At 37.5% G+C, this 23,609-nt stretch overlaps 1 protein-coding gene across 1 annotated transcript in view; it reads right to left on the bottom strand.

The window, feature by feature from the left end:
• The window catches only part of LOC126252405 (uncharacterized), a 258,154-nt gene that overhangs the window by 112,755 nt on the left and 121,790 nt on the right, over window positions 1–23,609 (bottom strand). Inside the window, exon 2 of the mRNA XM_049953296.1 lies at window positions 21,516–21,608. Within this exon, the coding sequence (XP_049809253.1) occupies window positions 21,516–21,608 (93 nt within the window). The remainder of the gene's footprint in view (window positions 1–21,515; window positions 21,609–23,609) is intronic.

Here is a 23,609-nt window from a genome sequence, read left to right on the forward strand (position 1 = left end):
CAATCAAAGCTCTGACAAAGGATGTGGTTCACTGGTTCCAGTCTGTGGTGGTACTGGGCATCCAAAGGGGCACTCCTGTGTAGTTAGCTCTTCGGGGTGGTGCCAGATTTGGGGGCACATGGGAAAATGGCACAGATCTGTTTCTGGATTAGGTCTGGGAGATAGTGCCTATCTGTGTAGGTCTTGGTGAGAGCCTTAGCTTACTGGGCAAGGGAATTCTTGTAACTGCAGCTATGCTGTCCCCTGGTGGCCACACTGTATGGGAGAGAGTTATTGATGTGGAAGGCATGATAGCTGTCAAGCAGGTAGTATTCATGATTGGTGGGTTTAACAGGGACAGAGGTCAGGATGAAGCCATCAGAGAGGAGGAGGTCAACATCTAGGAAGTGGCACACTGTGTTGAGGAGGAGCAGGTGAAATGGAAGGGAGAGAAAGTGTTGAGGTTGTAAAGGAATGAGGATAGAGTGCGTTGGCACTGAGATCAGTTCATGAAGATATCATCCGTGAAACTGAACCAGACTAGGTTTTTAGCAATTTGGGAGGTTAGGAAAGTCTTCTCTAGATGGCCCATAAAAAGGTTAGTGTAGAAAGGTGCCATGTAGTTGTAAATGGCTGTGCCACAGATTTGTTTCTATACCTTCCCTTTCAAAGGAGAAGTAATTATGAGTTAGGAAATAATTAGTAAGATGTGCGAGGAATCAGGTAGTGAGTTTGGAGCTTGAAGGAGGTTGGAAAAGGTAGTGTTCAATAACGGCAAGAAAATGTGCATGAGTGATGTTGGTGTATACCAGAGTGGTATCAACAGTGACAAATAGGGACCCAGGAGGTAAAGAAGTGGGGATGGTGAAGAGTGGGTGAAGGAAGCAGTTTTTGTCTTTTACATGGGAGGCTAGATTACAAGCAACTGGTTGGACGTGTTGGTCAATAAGGGCCAAATTTTTTCAGTGGGGGCACAATAACCAGCTACATTAAGGCATCCAGGATTGTTGGCTGTGTGGATTTTGGGGAGCATGTAGAAGGTAGGTGTACATAGTGTCATATGGGTGATGAGGGAAATGGATTCAGGGGACTGGTTATGTGAAGGGCTTAAGGCTTTAAGCAGAGATTGGAGGTTATGTGTGACTTCTGGGATGGGATTGCTGTGGCAGAGTTTATAGGTGGAGGAGTTGGATACCTGGCAGATGCCTTCTGCTAGGTAGTCACTGAATCTCATAACAGCATTGATGGAACCTTTATCTGCAGGTAGGGTTATTATGTCAAGATTAGTTTTGAGGTTGTGTATGGCTTCTTTCTTCTGCTGAAAGATTGGTGTTCTTAGGAAGGGATCTGGAGAAGGATGATGAGGCCAAGTTTTAGGTAAGGATTTCCTGGAAGATGACCAGGGCATGGTTAGGTGGGAGGATGGGTTAGGTCACAATTGGATGGCAGTATGAACTGGGAGAGCCAGAGTTCAATGTTGGGATTAGGATGGTTTTGGTTGGAGGAACTGGTGGAAAGAATAGTTTCTGTTGTGCAGATTGGGAGCAGGAGAGTAGGTCTTTGACAAGTCCAACGTGGTTAAATTTGGGTGTAGGGTTAATGTGAGACCTTAGGATAGGGCTGAATCTTCTGTGGGACTAAGGGTTTTGGTGGAAAGGTTAAAAACAGTGCTCCAAAAACGTTTCAGCTCTGGATTTGGTGGAGTGTAGGTAGGGAGTTTTGGGGAATGTGACATATTCATAATGTCAGCTAGGCAGGGTCTGTGAGTTAAGTCGGGTTGACCCGGAGCAACTCTGTGAGTAGGAGAGGGGTTGAATAGCATTATCCTGAGGTGGCAATGGGATGTCAGGAGATTTCATAACTTATGGAGGTGGTATTCAAAATCCTGTTCCATGTGCTTTTTATTTATTTATTATCTTTTTTTGCATATAGTTACCAACTGGTGACTTTTGCAAACGTCATAGTCTTTTTATACAATTTTTTACAAACAGTAGGAATTTGCAATTCACATGTACAAGAAGCCACTTACGGGTGATGCACTTGGCAATATGCGGTACAGTACCTCATAATGCAACATACAGTTGTTACATAGTAGAAGTATTTGAATTTACAGCATGTTGTTACAAAAATAATATATATTACAATCACCTCAGAATAGTACATCGTATTGATAGAAGAGTTAGGCCTACATTTAAGAACAGCTACATTTTAATATCAGTATTCATTCAGTGAGTACAAACATTTGAGAGTTACAAAAGATTTTAATTCCCTTTTGAATAGTTTACGTCTGTGGCATCTTATAGCACTTGGTAGTTTATTAAACCATATCTGGCCATTAATCCAAAGGCTATGATCTGTTGTCTTTAGTTTAGTTCTGTTTCTGAAGAAGCAATCTTTTCGTCTTGCATTATGGGTATGCACATCAGAGCACTTAGTTTCATTATTTTTATGGTCCACAAAGAATGTTATTAATTTGTACAGATACAAGGAATATACTGTTAGATATTTATGTTGTGCAAAGGTTTCCCTACATGGATCTCTGTATCCTAGTCGATGTATGGTCCTGATTGCTCTTTTCTGTAGTGTTTGGATTCTGTTCATGTGTTTATCAGCAGCACATCCCCATACCTCTATTCCATAATTGATATATGCAAATATTGTCCCATAGTAAGCAGTTTTTAATATTTTTTCAGAGACTAATTTTGATAGTTTGCTAATTAAGTGCAGTGAACTGCTGATTTTATTGCATATGAAATTGATATGGTCTACCCATCTAAGATTTTCATCTAGGTATATCCCCCAAAATTTACATTTGTCAGTGTCTACTTTTTTGATGCCACTTATATTATCAATACAGATTTGGTATGAATTACCAAGTTTAAATGGTAATATCTGGGATTTGCTAACATTGACTTTTAGACCTTGATCATGGAAGTAAGTAGTTATTTGACTTAAGCCATCAGTTGCAGCCAATGTCAAGTCATTAGTTTGTTTGCAAAAGAACAAAAGTGAGGTATCATCTGCATAACTTCCTAATTGGGAGTGCAGAGGTGCCTCTAAATCATTAATGTAGACCAGGAAAAGGAAAGGGCCCAATACAGATCCCTGAGGTACATGTTGTTTTACTGTTTCATAGCTGGATTGGAAATGTTTGATCTGACCATTAATTTCATAACTCAGCTTTGTACACTGCTTACAATTGGTCAGATAAGTGATCAGTAGTTGTATGTACGTGGCATTTATGTTCTAAGTTTCCACTTTGCTTAGTAGTAGCTCATTGTTCACTGTGTCAAATGCTTTAGTAAAGTCTAGAAATATCTCTGCTGTCTGTATCCCCTCATCCAGGGCATCATACACATTGTGGAGAAATTCGGTAATTGCCATAATGGTAATGTGATGCTTTCTGAAGCCATTCTGTGTTTCTGCTAGTAAATTGTTCTTTGTGAAATAATCAGTAAGTTGTGTCAACAAAACAATTTCAAATATGTTACTGAAAATTGGTATTAGTGATATGGGCCTGAAGTTTGACAGCCCTTCTTTCAATCCTTTTTTATGCACAGGTTTACTGTACTTTCCTTCAATATATTTGGAAAAATGTGCTCCCTGATACTACTGTTGATCATATGGGTAATTATTCCAACCATTCCTTATTGCATTTTTTAATTATAATACTACTCAGTCATCACAGCCAGATGAGGTCTTATTCTTTAAGTTATTTATCATTTTTCTATTTCCTCCACAGTCACTTCCTTAAATTCAAAAGCAATTTCCAGCCTAGGGTAAGGCTTTACCATTCGAGTCAGACCTGTGTTATTAACTGGATTCACAGCTGAAGATATAAAATATTCATTAAATATATTGCAGATTTTATCTAGATCATTAATATCGTTTCCTTCATGTTAGGTTCTGTCAATATGAGCATCTAACTTAGGGGTGGCTTTGCAATATCTGTTTATTATATTCCATGAAGCCTTCCCTATATTTGTTGACTGAGCTATTTCCTTATCTAGGATCTGTTTTCTTAAATTTGAGAGCTGTTCCTGAAATTGTTTTTTAGCTTGATTGTACTTATCCTTAAATATTTGCAATTTAGTTGACTTACGTAGCACTCTTAGATACTCAATATTTTGCATGAGTTTGATCATGTAAGCTGGAAGAGTCAGTCTAGTGGTTGTGAATTACTAATTTCCTAATTTCTTTCACTGGGCAGCAAAAATTAAGATATTGTAAAATAATATCATAAGATTTGACCCATTTGCATTCAGACCATTTTTGCTGAAGAACTAGTTGCCATTCCTCAGATGCTAGTTTACTTTTAAAAGCATTAATGTTTTTCTCTTTAAGCATTCTCTTATGTTCTATGATCTGAGTCCTTTCTTGGATGCTTGTGTGTTCATAGTCTACAAATTGACATTTGTGGTCTGAGTAGTGGAAGTCCACATTCCAGCAAGGAATTCAATTTCAGAGATGTGATGTATGCAGCAGGAACTGCACATTAGCAGTGTCTTGCAGAGGGAGCAGATGTGCTTCTGGGATGCCTGTGCCTGAAGAAGGTGTAGAGTACCAGTTTGTAACAGCCACAGCCTCTGGGAACTGAGAAGGTGAAGGTCATTGTGAAAGGAGGAGTCGGATCCAGAGAAATGAATTTTTATGGTTACAACTTTTTTGGTATTCCATGGTTTAGGCAGCATTTAAGAAACAGGCTGTGGGACTTGGTTTTAGCTGGGGAAAGGGACACTTTTTTGAACTGGTGGAGAAAGGTTGAGCAGCAGTCCATTGTGGCAGGGAGACAGCTTCTGCCTCTGTGCTATCACCTCTTCTGTATTCACGTCCCCACACCCTCTTTGTGTCTTCGTGTTACAGCCTCTTCCACCACACTCATTCATGTGCCCTCTTCCCTGCTCCTCTCCTTTATTCCCTGCCCCACAGCCTCCTGACATTGCACCTGTTGGCAGTCTTGTCATACCTCCTTCTTGTCACTGCATGGTCCACCAGACAGGACTCCCCTCTCCCCCCTCCCCACCTGAACCCTGCCATCCCTTCCCCTTGCCCTTCCCTGCCCCCCTCCAGGTTGCTGCTTCCATTCAACATGACAGCTACATGCTGGTCTGAGCTGTTGGAGATGGCAGACATGTGTGCATAAGGTGTGTGCTTTCTTGTGTGAATGAATGTTTGTGTGTTTCCTTTTCTGAAGAAGGCTTTGGCCAAAACGTAAATATGTAACAGTCTTTTCATTGTGTCTATTTGCAACTCAATGTGTCATCCTCATGGTGAACAGAAATCTATACTTTTCCTTATATTTTTCATATTCAAACCTGGAGTTTCCATCATTTGCTTTCTGTTAATATACCTACAAATTATTGTCTGCAAAAAGAGAAATGTACACTAAAAATCAAGGAATTTAAAACAAATCAGTGATACCTACAACAAGAGACAATTTTATGCCAAATCACCTGTTTGGACAGCTTGATACAGCCGAACTTGGTGCATATACTGACTTCAAATAGTGAAGGACAAATATTTTCCCAATTTCAAGATTTCCATACCAGTGAAAAACACTGTGCCCATCATTTGCAGTGTGTCAACTGCACTGTGAAGAAAGTTGAATATTCTGTCATACTTACCAAAACAACAATAATTATGGTTTTATGAGCTGGAATTTACTTTTGCCACATATAGTGTTTTAAGTTTTGAAATGAAATTTATACTGACAATTGATTCCTGGGACTCACATACATGAATTTCAGTACAGGAACTGGAATCTAAAGGCCACCTTATTAAAAAGGGGTCTGTTAATCACAGGCTCAACACATTGAATAAGTGTTAAACAATGAACATACCAATGATAGAGCATCATCTGATTATTGGTGTCACATAAGCTATTGTTGATTAATGAAAAGTGAAGTACACAACAGCACATAATATCTGGATCAACCAATGCCACCAGCTGTTAAAATGGCAGACATAATAAGCAAGTAAAATTACATTAACTCTCAGCTAGAAATTGCAGACAAGGTCTGTTGTATGTTTCACAATTTAAAAAAATGCACAGTTATACAGGGTGATTCAAAAAGAATACCACAACTTTAAAAATGTGTATTTAATGAAAGAAACATAATATAACCTTCTGTTATACATCATTACAAAGAGTATTTAAAAAGGTTTTTTTTCACTCAAAAACAAGTTCAGAGATGTTCAATATGGCCCCCTCCAGACACTCGAGCAATATCAACCCGATACTCCAACTTGTTCCACACACTCTGTAGCATATCAGGCGTAACAGTTTGGATAGCTGCTGTTATTTCTCGTTTCAAATCATCAATGGTGGCTGGGAGAGGTGGCCGAAACACCATATCCTTAACATACCCCCATAAGAAAAAATCGCAGGGGGTAAGATCAGGGCTTCTTGGAGGCCAGTGATGAAGTGCTCTGTCACGGGCTGCCTGGGGGCCGATCCATCGCCTCGGGTAGTTGACGTTCAGGTGCTTGAAGCAATTTCAGACGATAAGGTTTCATAACTAACCTTTTTCGTAGGACTCTCCATACAGTTGACTGTGGAATTTGCAGCTCTCTGCTAGCTCTGCGAGTCGATTTTCCTGGGCTGCGAACAAATGCTTGCTGGATGCGTGCTACATTTTCATCACTCGTTCTCGGCCGTCCAGAACTTTTCCCTTTGCACAAACACCCATCCTCTGTAAACTGTTTATACCAACGTTTAATACACCACCTATCAGGAGGTTTAACACCATACTTCGTTCGAAATGCACGCTGAACAACTGTCGTCGATTCACTTCTGCCGTACTCAATAACACAAAAAGCTTTCTGTTGAGCGGTCGCCATCTTAGCATCAACTGACGCTGACGCCTAGTCAACAGCGCCTCAAGCGAACAAATGTACAACTAAATGAAACTTTATAGCTCCCTTAATTTGCCGACAGATAGTGCTTAGCTCTGCCTTTTGTCGTTGCAGAGTTTTAAATTCCTAAAGTTGTGGTATTCTTTTTGAATCACCCTGTATAATCCCAGGGAGATTTTCACCATGGTGGCACACTCTGCTGTCAAACAAAAATATTAACTGATGGTTTACAAGCAGCTTTGTACTTCATAACACAGTTTGTGTGAGGGTTCAGAACTTTTTGAATTAACTACGAGATTTTTCCCACAAACATCAGAGGAGCAAAGTTTTCTGCACTTTCACTGTCCATGAATGAGTAAGCACTTTGATAGTAGATTTTATGTTGAAGGTTCTGCTTTGTAAACAATACACAAGTGTATTTCCAGTATGACAATACAGTGACTTGACAACCAAAATCCATATTTATACAGCCAATATCGCCCCCAAGTCATCCATCATCAGGAAAAATGTGTTGCACTGGTGGGTGAATTTGCAGAGGAGAACTGACACCTTCATAAAATTTCATGGTCACAGTTTAATTTTATCAAGATCATAACTAAAACTTTGTAACTCACCTTCTGTACATTCAGTAACCCCTGTTAGTCCTAAATGGTGTCGCTACCACACATCTGAGCAACGTTTCTAGATGCCATGCACATGTGATTTGTAAGGAGTCAAATTTGTTGATTGACTACATTTTGTTAGTGTATGGTGTCCCAAAAGTGATCAGAATACTACTGCCTGCCTTACCTATGATTGAGCCTCTGTGTTTATTTAATTTCATATCCCCATTAATAATTACTCCCATGTATTTATTAGTTGACTGATTCCAGTTGTGACTCATTGATGTTATAGCCTGGGGATACTATTTTCTGTTATTTGTGAAGTGCACAATGTCACATTTCTGGTCATTTAAAACAGGCAGCGAGTTTCTGGGCACCACTTTGAAATTTTATCAAGATTGGTCTGGATAGTTGTGTAGCTTTTTTCAGATAGTATATCACTATAGATAGTTGTATCAACTGTAAAAAGTGCAAGGTTACTATTAATACTGTCTGGGAAGTCATGAATGTAGAAATCAACAACAATGTTCTCTACACAATTTCCTGGGACACACCAAAAATTATGTAATTCTACTTCTGTCAATGACTCTAAATTCAAGACAACACGCTGTGTCCTCCCTACCTATAAATACTCAATCCAGTCACAAATATTATTTGATATCCCATATAATCATACTTTGGTCAAAAATTCTGGTCTTGTACCAATTCAAATGCTTTTCAGAAATCAAAAAATACTGCAGCCACTTGATTTCCTTGATCCATGGCTTTCAAGAAGTCATTTGAGGAAAGCACAAAAGCACAAATTGAGTTTTCCATAGCAAGTGCCTTCAAAATTCAATGGTAGTTGGCTTGGAGGAGGTCAATCTGTTTGAGGTATGTGATTATTTCTGAATTTGGAATATGTTCTAGGATTCTGCAACAGATTGAGGTCAATGAAGTTGCACAGTAATTATGAGGATCACTTCTGTTACATTCCTTGCAGACAGGTGTGGCCCACGCTTTCTTCCCTCCACTGCACACAGTTTTCATGCTAGGTATGTATGGTACATTATGCTTAATAAAGAGCTAACACAGCTGCAAATTCTGTATGGACTCTAATGGGGATTCCATTGGGCCCTGGAGCCTTGTTTAATTACAGTGATTTTGACTGTTTCTCAATTCCACTGACACTAACATCTATGTCTTTGTTATGGTGTGAGAAATAAACTGGAGTGGTTTGTTAGTAACTTAGTTAGCAACATGTTCCATGGATCATTTTGCATGATGGATAATAATGAGTGGAATGAGTCATTACACATTCACATCACAAATTAATTTGCACGTATAGCTACATTCTGAACATTTCTAATTTTTTTTTTTTTTCTGTTCTTTAGAAAAAGAGAAAAAAGATGAACAGATGTAAGCTAGTAATTTCTACCCACAACCTTTTACACATTACAAGAATAGAAATTATTCTATGGAACAAAAGGAGTTGTCAAGGAGAAACTTCCTCAGTCTGTTACCAAATTTTACTTTACTGTCTGTCAGAAATTTTATATCACTGGGTAATTGATCAAACATTTTTGTTGCAGCATTGTGCACCCTTTTTGTGCTAAAGACAATCTTAATGTGGAGGAATGAATGTCATTTGCCTTCTGGTATTGTAATTATGTACCTCATTGTTCCTTTTGAACTGCAGTGGATTATTTACAACAAACTTCATGAGGGAATAAATATACTGTGAAGCAGTTATCAGAATGTCCAACTCCTTAAACAAATGTCTACAAGATGATAATGGGTGATTAATACATATTATTCTTACAGCTTGTTTCTGCACAATATAGACTTTCTTTCTTAAAAATGAGTTACCCCATAACATTTTTCCATATGACATTATTGCATGAAAATATGCAAAAATGTCAAGTTTCTGATTTGTCTCTCACCAAGATTTGCAATAATTCTAAGCACAAATGTGGTTGAACTAAGTTGTTTTATGTGGTTTCTCTATTTCAATTCTCATCAATATGGACCCTTAGAATTTTGAAGTTTTCACCGTATTTATTATTTCCTCATCATGTGTTACACTTATCATTTGACTTCTCTGTCTGTCAGACATTTTATATCACTGGGTAATTTATCAAAAATTGTTGTTACAGCATTGTGCATCCCTTTTGTGCACAGGTGTGGAACTGAGTCCTTGTAAAATTGAGAGTGAGACCATTTGCGGAAAACCAGTCAGTGATACTTTTAAGAACTTTGTTTACCATATCTTCTATTTCTGTATGTATGCTTGGACTGATTACAATACTAGTGTCATATGCAAAAGGAACCAATCCTGCTTGTTGTATACTAAATGGAAGATTGTTCACATGAACCCTGGGGAACCGCACACTTAATTTCTCCACTGTCAGAATTATGTTCCTGGCCTATTTTGGTTGAATTACTAAGTACAACTTTCTGCATGCTTTTGGTTAGATATGACATTACCCATTGGTTGACTATACCATCAATCCCATACAATGTTAATTTATCTCAGAGAATACTGTGAGTCACACAGGCAAATGCCTTAGAGAGGTTGCAGAAAATACCAACAGGTGCTATTCTATTATTTAATTCTTGTAAAATTTGATTAGTGGACATGGAAATGGCATTCTCAGTTCAGCAACCCTCCTGGCATCTGAACTGTGTTTTGCTAGGGATACTATTGTTGCTGAAGTGAGATACTATTACAGAATACATCACCGTCTCAAAAATGTTTGAGAATGATGTCAGTAGTGAAACAAACTGGTAATTATTGACACCTCTAGCCACCTTTCTAAAAAGGGGTTTAACAATAGCAGATTTCAATCTCTGGAAAAATGCCTTGAGTTAGTGATTCATTACACATTTCAGATAAAACTGGATTTATTACATGGGAACAAATTTTTAGCACTCTATTGGAAACACCATCAAAACCAGATGTGCTTTTATTTTTGAGGGAATGTATAATTTTCTTAGTTTCAGAAGGAGAAGTTGGTGATACATTCACATGATGGAATTTTTTGAAAATTACATTTTCAAAATACAGCTGTGATTGCTCTTAAACTGTTTGTGCCTATGCTTTCTACTAAATTTGAGAAATGATTATTAAATGCATTTGTTATCTGTAACTCACCATTTATAGCCCATCCATTCAGTTCAGTAGAGCTGTTGTGTTGTGTTGTGTTGTGACTGGTTGTCCTGTCTCTCATTTCACTACTTTCCATATTACCTTAAGTCTGTTGTCAGGAGTACTGATTTCTGACATCATGTGTATGTCCTTTGATTTTTTAAAAACCCTTGTTAGTAATTTCGAGTATTTTTTTCAGTGTGCAACTACTGCAGGATCCCTACTTGTTCTTGCCAAAAGATACATTTCCCTTTTCCCTTCATAAGATATTTTAATCTGTCTAATGACCCATATTTTTTAAATGAAGACACTGCCATTTCACTGTTGTATTGTTAATAATTACACCCAGGTTTTGGTCTTTTATTCCATTTTCAAGTGATTGAGTTTATGTCATCAATATTAGAAGTATTGAACTTCACCATACCCTTAGTAGTACCATGGGTGTCACATTTGACCCACAGTAGGAAACCACCATTTTATTCATTTTTGGGTGGTGTTTTGAATGTCACCATGTTGACAATACGTTCAGGAAGACTCTAAAGTCTAACCAAAGGATGATTTGGTCTCTAAAATGAATAGTACACTATCAAACATAAATTTTCTGAGACAAACATTTTTTATTTTAAATTTTGCACAAGAAATTCCACAGTCTTTCATCAATCATCATTAAAACAATGTTACAACATTTTTCATTATAAAAATGTTGAAACAGAATCAATACATATTGTTTCTTTGAGTACCAACAGCATTTTTAATTTTACACACAAATTAAGTGCCAAGTATTTGTGAAAGATTTTAAAATGCACCAGGTGACTTTTTCTTACTTATTGTAATTGAGAAACTAAAACATGAGAACAAATAACTTCAGTCCATAATTATAAATATTTGGAAATATTTAGGAGAAAAAACTTTAAAGAATTGCCTAAGCTGGGATAGACTCACAGTTCAGACACTCTACAAGAGTTTTTCATTGACAGCTTTTGTACGCATACTTGTTTCACTTGAAGCGTATGTTCCATGTTTTACTCCCCTTTGATGTTTTGTTGTTTACATGAAACATGAATTTGACAACACCTTCTATTTCTATATTGACCAGCACCAGCATCAAGTGCCTACAAAGGGAGATTGGCTCCTATCTGCAGTTTGTAGAGGGCAGCAAGCTTGTCTGATACTCTGGGGATAAGGCCTTGGCAAAAAATCTTAGAGGGAAGTATAACTTAAAAATTGTGTGCTCGTTGATTATGGCAAGGTCAAGAATATTGTAAAAGACATGCACAGCCCATCAGTGGGTGCCAGCTTGTACACTGTTTTATCTAGCCATTTGGTCAACTATGTTGACTCCACCCTTAGTTTCATTATAAAACTTCACAGATTCTGGAAGTTTCTTCTCAGTATTCTCATTCACTTGACATCCAGAATGCACGTTACTCAGAAAAAGGATATTTTTTTTTCTTTTTCCCTTGGTATATTGTGAGAAGACTGTCGCCTGTCTTGTGTCCTGCATGCAGTGCATCATCTCCACTTCACACCATAGGAGGGACCTCTTTGAGTGATCTCCAAAGAGTGCCAACTAAACATGTTCCTTTTTGTTTCAGCTCATCCACCAGTTTCACATAGTTGTCAGTCCTGATGTTCCATAAGGGTGACACGGCTGACATCTGCTGTCATGTAAGAGAACTGTCCCAGACAGCAGTGTAGGAAGATGGGGTGCCCCTGTTTTCCCACTCTACAATATGTTACCCAGTAGTTTCCCTGTGTCATTCTGTAGGTCTGTATGCCACCAGTCCATAGAAAATGGAAAGCCATGCTGATATAAAATATCCCCCGACCTCCGAATTCTTTGTATTTCACGTTGTTTTTGGTCCAAAGTGTCACAATATAATCCAACATCTTGTGAATGTTGTAAAGGCATGCCCAGAAATTATTTAGTGTCTGAATAGTGGTGTTGCTGATATCAAATTGCTGCGTTAAAATGCGTGTGGGTCAAAAATGACCCACTTGATACTACTGGTATAACAAGTAACTTTTTCATACTTCCAGGTGGGCTAGGGGGATGAAATTTTGGTGAACTGTACAACCCCATAAATGATGAAAAGTCACAGGAACGTTTGGTCCTGGGACAATTATGGACAGGGCTAGGGCCCTCGAAAAGCCATCATGGGTCAAAAATGACCCACATGGTACTTGTAGTGTTAACATATATTGCAGGACATCAAGCTCAAAATTGGCCATAAATTGAGCTTCGTGTCCTGCAACATACGTTAATCACTTGAAAATGGCATAAAAGGATAAAATATGGCTCATAATTAAATAAACAACAATACAGTGAAATGGCAGTGTGTTCATTTAAAAATTATTGTATGGCTGTTGCTCAGCAACATCAAAAACTGTTTAATGATCTATAGTTTTTTACCTGGCTAGTTTAGTGTCCTTTTTGACTAGCTTATTTGGGAAGCTATTTTCACATAATGATATGAGTTTATCATGGAATATATTTAATTTTCTCTTAACATTTGGTTAATTTTAAATTACATCCCATGTCATCTCCTGTAAACTATTCTTAAAAACTTTGTTTGGAGTCATTAATTATTCTAACTGATTTCTACTGAGGAGTATCCATATTGTAAGGCACTAAATTATTATTCCTAACTAACTGTGCATCATGATCAGAAAGACCATTTGTTAGTGGGTAAGCAGTTGTTTCCTTACATTGAGCTTCATCAAAGAAAATATTATCAATTAGGGTCCTACTATCTTTATCCACCCATGTTGGAAAGTTAATTACTGAGACAAAACTTTAGCATCCAAATAAGGTTTTCACATCATTTTTCCTATCAGAATCCTTTAGAAAACCTACATTGAAATCACCTCAGACTATTAACTGCTTGTTGCTGTCTGACATAGTAAGGAATCTAGATTCCTCATAAACAGTTCAAAATTTCCGAGTGCGGATCTGTAGACAGTTACAATTAAAAGTGAACTGCAGGGTGCCTCATGAAAGATGCCTGGGAGGGGTCGACAGGTCATGTGCCATGTTTGACGGCTATCACCACTGCGTCTGCCAGTTGTCACCATGCGTAGTTCGCGGACAGCACTACTTTACGTGTACCCCTACACTTTGTGACTGAGTGTACTGGTGTTTTCTTTTAAGTTTTCTTGTCAAGTTTAATCACTTAAAATAATGTTGCTAGATGTCATTATTGCAACTGCACTAAGTCCAGGACTTTCCCTGTCCATATGTTGCTGGGCCTCACCCTCAGACAGAAACACTGTGCGTGTCTTCTATACTGTACTCCTGAGTGTTCAGATGTTTTGTTTTGAGTTTCATGTTGAGTTTCCATTTGGTATGGTATACACAAAGAATAATGAGTGTTTCTTGTGTTGAAATATCCAAAAACAGAATCATATGTGGAATGTCGGCTTGAATTCAGACAGAAATTTTCCAGTGTGCATGTTCCCATGATTCAATGAGACACAAATTAGTGAAGAAATTTCAAGAGACTGGATCTGTGTTACGCAAAGGAATGCCTACAGAACCTACTGTTTTAACTGAAAATAAAGTAGATGTGACAAGGGAAACCTTGGAAAGAACTCTGAGAAAATCTTTGCATCATTTGGCACTTCAAACTGGTGTGTCAAGAACATTCGCTCACATAAATGTGCACAAACAGAAATTGAAACCATAAAAAATAATGGTGCTGCAAGAACTGGGGAACTCAAGCTACTGTTGCTTGATGTAATTATTGCAACTGACTCTTACAGTTTGTGCAGGATGAAGAAGTTGATACTGAGATGCTTTTTTTCTGATGAATCATGGCTGCATTTGGCTCAAAAAACCTCATGAATTACATCAACAACCTCTGCATGATGTGAAAATGGGAGTGTGGTGTGCAATTAGTGCAAGATGAATTATTTGACCAATATTTTTCCACAAAACAGCATGTTCTGACATGTGTATGAACAATATGCTGCATACTTTTTTTCAAGAACCAACACCTAACAAAAAGATGTACAGTTATTTCTTTCAAGACAATGCAAGACCACACATCGTCAATGCTTATATGGCAGCAATACAAAGTGTTTTTGATGATAGGATAGTTGACTGTCCTCATTCCCCTGATCCAAATCTGTGTGATTTTTATCTTTGGGGTGTGTTAAAAGACAAGGTGAATGCAACCAATCCCCACATGCTCAAATAGTTGGAAGACAGTGTTCAGCTTGTCATTTCCCATATTGCAACAGACAAAATACATCAAGTGTTTGCTAATGTGTTCAGGAGATGTCAGGCTGCTCTTATCACAGAGGGACATCATTTTGAACACCTACTGTAAATAAAGGTACCAACAGATTAGTGTCCGAGAGTCGGGTGCGGTGATGGCCAGCAGATGCGGTGGTTGGTGGCCATGCTGCACAACTCACAGACCCCTCCCAGGCATCTTTCATGAAGCACCTCATCTACTAATCTGCAACTAGTAGTACTTCTGTATCTTCCTTAATAAAGGACCATTTGAAAATTAAGTTCCAGACTGCAGTTCCTGTGGACACTAACTTTGCTGCTATTCACTCCTTTTACATATGACCAGAATGTGTTGAGGTTTTGTAAGAGACCTCAGTGGACTTAGTTTTTATGGGGATGTAATTAGTCACTAAATATTTCGTGTTGTTTTTGTTATGTTGTTAAAAGAGCTTTCAGTATCTACTTCTGATTTTTTCCTATACACATACACATGAGAGGAGATTCCACTTCTGACTTCCTAATAGTACACCATCCATTTTCATGAAAATTCACCTAGATCAAGAAGATTTTTTCCACGAATTATGTCAATTCTTAGTGCCTCCAGAAATAATGTAAACATCTGTTTCACTTTAACACCACCAATCTTAAAATTACCTGTAAAATAACATTTTCCCCAAATTGTGACTATATCTTGGCATCTTTGAATATCTGTTCCCTCATAAACATCTTGGCATAATAAATTGACTTCCAAATTCAATTATTCTCTTTACTTTTCAACCAGATATTCACAGATTTTTTTTCAGTTAACAACTGTTTGTGCTCTTGTTAATAACATTTACATTTGTTGTTGCCTCTTCAGTTTTCTTCTCCTCCTTTATGCATTCAGATGAAACATTCCCAAACTCAAAAATTAAGCATCGATTATCCTTGCTCAAGTAGTCACAGTCAGTTGCCAGTGACCACCAGGACCAAAGATGAGATGCTTTATATTTAGATTTGAGCTATGATTTTGGTGCTTTTGTTATCTGAATCTTTGTTATTAGAATTTCCAAAATATTCATTGATGTAACTTTTTCTTTTATTTTTGGAAATGACTTCACAGTACTTTTAAAATGCCTCAGCTTTTCATTAAATTCTTTTATATTTGCTATGGCATAAAGAAGAAGTTTTTGCATGATTTTCTTCCTCTCCCATCTGTCACATAATGTAACAGCAAGTCATTTTCAGTATCAGCATGGCTGGCAAGCTCTTTCATTACAAGATTCTTGAAGATATTCTTCTTTTTTCTTCTTTTACAATCATCATAATTTGTGAGACTCTGCAGTACTGGCCATGATACTGAATTCTTGTTGCGAAGCTGTTTCAGGGCAGCCTATGATTTAAGAACCTTCTCACCCTGAATAAAAATCTTGGGTAAGCCTTCGAATGCCACCACCCCCTAAAATAAAATTTAAAAAAATAAATAAAATAAATAATAAAAGATGCAAGCATTTCAATTAGTTCCATATTATTAAAACTGCTGTTTTATCAAAGATTCACTTTTTAACTGGATAACCTCACTGCCACTCCATGTCTTAACCTTCCATGTTATGAAACAACAGAGGAAAGGATGTAATGAAAACAGTGATTCACTTTTATCATCTGTTTCTGTTAGAGATTCTTTTTTTAAAAAAAAAAAAAAAAAAAAAAAAAAAAAAAAAAAAAAAAAAAAAAAAAAAACCTCAAACTTTTATCATTACCCTTTGGATTTCATCATCTTCATCATCATCAGCATAATTATCTTCCTATTCACATTCTATCATTCTATATCATTGTTAATTTTCAATGCAAGTTATTCTATGTTGAATACATAATAACACATTTCAGTAATTATATTATTTTTCCACTGTCTCTGCACAGTACATTACAGATGTCTACAGCTTGTGGTCTAGTGGTTTGCAAACCTGCATCTATATTATGGGGTCCTGTGTTTGATTCCCAGCTGGGTCAGCAATTTTCTTCTCTCAGGATCCAGGTGTTTGTGTTGCCCTTGTCATTTCATCTCACTTGCATTGATGTGCAAGATGCCAAAGTGGTGTCAGATTGAAAGACTTGCACCAGGCAACCAAAAAATCCCAGATGGGAACTCCCAGCTAATAATAACACACTATCATTTAAATTTTTCCCCTCAGAATGTTCCCACTCTCACTTCTGAAAATGATCTTCAGTAATTATCTTCTCCTCTTCATCTTCACCAGCTCTTGTTTGAAAAGCAAAGCTACAAAATTCTTTCATAAGATTTTTTTTCTGTCATACAGAACTGTTTCAAAATTATTTTGTGTAAAGAGGTCATATTTTGATTTACTTTTTCTGATTTTGCCTAACATTACCATTTCTAGGTATTTTATCAACTTGTTTTCCTCTTGTCAACATTCCACAATAACCCCAACAAATATGTGATAACATCTCAAAATTAATGTGTAAGTAAACCTTTGATTGCAACTTTTAGCACAGCATTACAAGTCCACACTAGTGTCACCTAATAATTTTGTTTCATTGGTTACTTCTCCTTTCATGGCACTGTGTACAATTTCTCCATGTGTTGTTCTGCTACTGCTAAACATAATTAAAATGTGAATCCTCAATGTAGAACCAAAACCCACACAACCACACATTGCTACATGTTCGTTGGCAAAACTGCTCTCAAGAAAGATTGTCACAAATGTCATAGCTATGTAGCCAAAAATAGACTTGTCAGTCACATCACTGGTAAAAACACAGGCCCCAAAATTGGTAGGAAAAATTGTTCCATGTTTCATGCGATTACTACCACAGTTACAAACTCTAGTGACATATTACATAAAAGAAACTAACAGAACAATGTGATTCATGCTACATTATTTGGTTTATTTTGTGTATCACTTACCCAATTGGCAGAAAAAACTTTTAAACCACCATTAAAATTCAATATCATTATCCATAAACATTGTAAACTATAGTAAATTATACTGGATATATGCATCCATGTTGTCAGAATGATCAAAACAACTCCATTTAAATATAAAAAGGAATAATATAAAACCATTATTTCAAAATTATAAGTATTTGAAAAGGTGAATGTAAAGTATGAATATTGAAAAATACAACAACTTGTGAATACACTCTAAGAGGGAAAAAAGAGGATGCACCACAGAGGAATTGTCTGAATGGGATGGAATCGCAGTTTAAGAAAACCTGGATGATTTATTCAAGAAAAAGAGCATCACAGATTGAGCAAGTCTATAACACATTGGCCCATCTCTGGCCCTTATGCAAGCAATAATTTGGCTTGGCACTGACTGATAGAATTGTTGAATGTCGTCCTGAGAGATATCATGCCAAATTCTATCTGGTATGTTTGACTGTCAACAACCCAAGCTGGTTGGAGCATCCTACTCATAACACTCCAAACATTCTGAACTGGGGACCTTGCTGACCAAGGTAGGGATTGGCATGCATGAAGATGCAGGTGAACACTATCGTGCTGAAACATAAGCCAAGGATGTATTGTCATGAAGGATGACCAGATCAGGTATAGAATATCATCAACTTACTGCTGTGCTGTGAGGATGCCACAGTTGACAACCAAAGGGATCCTGCTTTGAAATGAAATAGAACTCAAGACATCACTCCTGGTTGTCAGGCTGTGTGGTGGACAACAGTCAAACTGGTATCCCACCACTGTCCAGAGCATCTCCAGACCTGTCTTTGCTGGTCATTGGGGCTCAACTCAAAGTGGGATCCATCACTGAAGACAATTCTACTCTAGTCAATGAGATTCTGGGCCAAAACCATGTCTGGAGATCCCCCAGACATTAGTGGGATACCAACCTGACTGTCACCTGTCATTCAGCCTGAGAACCAGGAGTGATGGTCTGGGCTGCCATCATCTCTTTTTATAGCAGGAGCCCTTAGTTCCTATTGCTTGTCTTCATGGTTGACACACCCTACCTTGGCCAGCAAGGTTGTCAGATTTCTCACCAATTGAGAACATTTGGAGCATTATGAACAGGGCTCTCCAACCAGCTTGGGGTTTTGACAATCTGAAGTGCCAATTGGACAGAATTTGGCTCAATATTCCTCGGGAGAACACCTAAAAACTCTATCAATCAGTACCACAATGAATAACTGCTTGCATAAGGATCAGAATTGGACCAACATGCTACTGATGTGTTCAGTTTGTGAAGCTCCTTCTGAAATTGTTGTCATTTGTTTGTCTGTACATGTATGCCACATCTACCGACTTCCATCCCATTCACAAAAGTCCTTCTTCATGTACCTTTCTTTCTTTCTTTTATTGTTTTGTCTCAGAGTGTATAAAAAATTAATACTGTTATAAGGAGATCAGTTGGAACAGGTTTCTTTTTTTCTTGTTTTGCACTTCCTTTGTCAAGGGATATAGTAAATAGATGGCAGTAAGTAGTGAGAGTTGGAGATCAGACACAAGTACGACATGGTCACCAGTTTTATGTAACAAGAATTTAACCTGGTGTAGTTGCAACAAAAATAAATGAAAGCTTACAAAAAAAACTGCTAATAAATTATGAAACAAAATTGTTGACCATAACTTACCTTCAGGGGAAGAAATGTGTTTGCTCACAGGCACATATAAAAGTAGAAGTTACACATTAATTAGCTTTTGGAACTAACGACTCTTTCTTCAGGGAGGAGACAGAGAGAATTTGAGGAAGGTAACATGAGGATGCAGGATGTCCATGATGTACCATTGTGCTGTCATAGTTCCCTCAGTCACACATATTTGATGGCCCCCCACACCATAATTCTGGGAATAACACCCTCTTGCCTCTCCAACACACTGTAAATATGGAACCTCTCCCCAGCCTGCCACCATACTCATCAGCAATTGTCATCCAGGGTAGTGAAAAACCATGATTCATGGCTGAAAACACTGCAATGCCATTCATCAGCAGTCAGTGCTTTGCAGTCATTGTTTTACTTTAAACACAGTTGTTTGTGTTGTGACATTAATGGCGGCCTACATATGGGTTGGGAGTTTCCTAGTTCAGCTGCTGTTAGGCTCTGGCCTATGGTGCAGAATGATACACAAGGTTTCAGGGAGCCCGGGGAGTCATCCAATAGCAGGTGCAGATGAAAAGAGATTAGGATATTCTTGGTGCATGGAATCCTCCTTTGAAATGATCAAGTGTGGAACCTTGGCAATGAGTATGCCTGCCCTCAAGCTACCATGAAGCCTAACAACAGGTCACTGTCACATCTGAATGCCCCATAAATCTGGATATTGCATGATTTGACCAGATGGCCAAATGGAGTTGCACAATGAAGTGCCTTTCAAACTCTGCCAGGTGCTATAAGGGCCAGTCAAATGAAAATGAGACAGATGGCATAAAATAAGTAAACTGCTTATTATCTTAAAAGTAACTACCATAACTGTTAATAAATTTATCTTACTTTGAGAGAAGACTGTCAAAGCTTTCACAGAAAACTGTTTGCAGTTACCTACAGAACTGTGATTGTACCCAAGCATGCACCTCTTTGTCCAAAGCAAATCGACAGCTACGAACATCTTCCTTCAGGGCTCCAAAAATATGGAAATTGCATGGGGAGAGATTAGGACTGTATAGAAACATGTAAGGGCTTCCCAGAAAAAGTTCTGCAGCGTAGTCCAAATGGCCAAGAATTTTGATGGCCAGCATCATACTGTTGCAGGATAATCCCCACCCACATGTTGCCAAAGTTGTTTTGGATTATACTGCTGAAGCTTCACTGCAAAAGCCATTACATAGCCTTCATTCAGTCCTGATCTGTCCCCATGTGATTCCTACATTTTTGGAGCCTGAGGAAAGACATTCATGGCCTTCAGACAAAGAGGTGCATGGCTGGATATAAGCATGGTTCCATAGACAACTGCAAACATTTTTCCATGAAGGCATTGATAGTCTTGTCTCACAGTGGGATAAATGTATGAACAGTTATGGTGATTACTTTTAAAATAATAAACAATTTACTTACCTTTATTCCATCTGTGTCATTTTTATTTGACTGCCCCATAACATAATGCTCTCTCACATAAGTATGCTGCATCTCCATGTTCTTCACACTGATCACTCAGTATCCAATGCTATTCATTCTCCTAATATACCCTAACAGTCCAGGTAACAATGCTAAACACTAACAACACTAATGCACTATGTAGGCCATTCTTTCTGTCACACAGAATTGAGAAATGCAACTCTAATAATTTATATACCTGCCACTTGTGATCTGTCATATGCAAAGTTACACTGACAACCAACCATGTACTCTGGGTACTTAACTTTTTTTTCTCAGGCAATTTTATGTGTTTTTAATGTCTTTTGTACATGGTTCTTTATAATTTTAAACATTACCTCAATTTTTTGTATTATATGTGACATTATAAATCTTGAATAAATCATTGAAAAACTTCTGTGACTCTCAATAGAAACCAAGAAACTTGTATGATAGCATTTGCAGTAACTACAGTGACTTGTTTCTATGGAAATAGAGGAATTGCTTAATTTGTGAAACATATCACAAGGGCTAGAGAACTAAGACAGAATGCAGTAGTTGATGATGGTAATGAATCATTTATAACTTTATGACAAGTTTCTTAGTATACCTTATCATAAAAAATATTGTTGTTCATTATACTCCTGTTTTGCTTAGTGTATGTATTCCATGTATACTTATTCCATACCTTCTGTTTGCAACTGAAATTTGTCTTGGTACCAGTCCAGTTGTTCTGGAATAATTCCTGCAGGTCCTTGAATTTAGAATTAACATCATTTATCTAGAAAACATATTACAAAAGGCATTAATCTGCTGTTATTTGTTGGCACAAATACATTACAACAGAGTAAAAATGAAAGTAAAATACAATAATAGTTTTGAATCTTGGTCACCAAACAAACACAGTAAGAAAAGTAGGCATATTTGTCAGCAATGATGACAATTAGTAAGTTACATTTTACTAAGCAGGTAGAAATTGGAGCAGCAGTAATCCACATTTCTTCAAAACTAAAAATACTTATGAGAATAAAATAAGATAAATATGTAACTATAACAGCAATATGATTCATTAAATTAAGCACATTTCCCTGTTATCAGCAAAGACAATTAAATAAAATGTTGATTTTTAAGACAAATCTACAATGATGATACAGAAGGTGGAAAGAGTGAATGATATATCCAAACTACCTGTACCATAAACTAGTTAAAATATAACACTGCAGAACAGTAGTAAAACCATAATTCAAATGTCTCACACTAAATTATAATAACTCGGATGCATAATATTAGTACACTTAAGAGTAAATATTCAAGGCGTTCCAATCCGAGCTGCCAGAGATGATGGTCATACATGCTTCAGCTGTGCTTGCTTGTGTGAATTTGTGTGTTCTTTCTTTTCTGAAGAAGGCTTTGACCAAAAGCTAATTGTGTAACAGTCTTCTTGTTGTGCCTGTCTGTAACTTCATGTGTCATCTTTACAATGAGTAGCAATCTATCCTTTCCTAGTATTTTTAACATTTAACAATGATTAGATAAATATTGAACTTTTCCTTCCAGTCAACTTAAATTGCTTTCAAGCACTTCCAAAGATAATTTTAAATAAAAGAGAGAGGATCCTAGCAAACTGAACAAGATACCTTAAAAATCTGTAGTAGTATTCTTCAGAATGAAGTCTACTTTAGACCTAATCTAGAAATAAATTTCTCATACTACATTTCCCTAACAACTACCACACTGCTCATAATCATCCACACTCTACATCATCCATTACTGCTCTGGAAGTGAAGAGGTTAACTATAGGCTTTTCCAGGGTTTTAGCTGCTTTCCTGTAGAATTATCCTAGTTTTTACTCAACTCTTGAAGCTGTGGGTGTACTTCCGTCTTCTTGCTCTGTTTCCCTTTCCTCACTGTGGTTGGGACACCCTTTCATGTACAGGTAAGTATTTCATTAATATTGTATACCCAAGAGGTAATGTGAAAGAGAAAGAATCAGAAAAGAGAGAGACAAAGGAGGTAAAAGGAGAAGAGAGAGAAACAGGGAGGAGAGTGCAAATAATCATAAGGATAGTCTGGATGGTATAGAGGAGGTACAGGATGAACATGAGGAGCAAAAGAAGTAATATTATCTGTGTTATTCATGCTTACCTGTAATCAGAAACATAATAGACATACTGCATGTTGAACTTCCTTTGACTGAGGTCTTTCAAGAGTGTTAAGAGGGATCTACAGTACCGGTAGCTTTTAAGTTCACACAGGTCAGTCATATCATTTGAGTGAAAGATAGAAAGAGAGATGTAATTTGAGGTAACTTAATTTTTTACTAAAATGATTGCATAGATTGCTTTTAATCTGATGTTTAGGACTATTCACTTCAAAAAGATTAATTTTACTGCACTGGCACTGACAGCCTCTCATAAACATGTATATTTGAATAATATATTTCAAGCAACTGCAGTTAAGTCACTGCAGCAGCATTCACAAATCATCTAAACTTGACACCCGAATAGTTGTCAGTGACTGCAGTATGCAGACAGAATAATTTATGTGATTCTTCTGTTTCTCCCGGCGTATTTGCTGATGAACAGTCCACAGGTATACTGCCGGTTCATAGTGTCCAACGGGCACAGTATTTCGGCGATCAGACATGTCACCACCGTCAGGTGTGCTGACGAACTGAGCTCCTGCGATGTAGCTCAGATGGAGCTCAGTTCATCAGCACACTTGACGATGGCGACATGTCTGATCACCGAAATACTGTGCCCGTTGGACACTATGAACCGGC

Source organism: Schistocerca nitens, chromosome 4 (assembly GCF_023898315.1).
Source record: "Schistocerca nitens isolate TAMUIC-IGC-003100 chromosome 4, iqSchNite1.1, whole genome shotgun sequence".
Classification (NCBI taxonomy): domain Eukaryota; kingdom Metazoa; phylum Arthropoda; class Insecta; order Orthoptera; family Acrididae; genus Schistocerca; species Schistocerca nitens.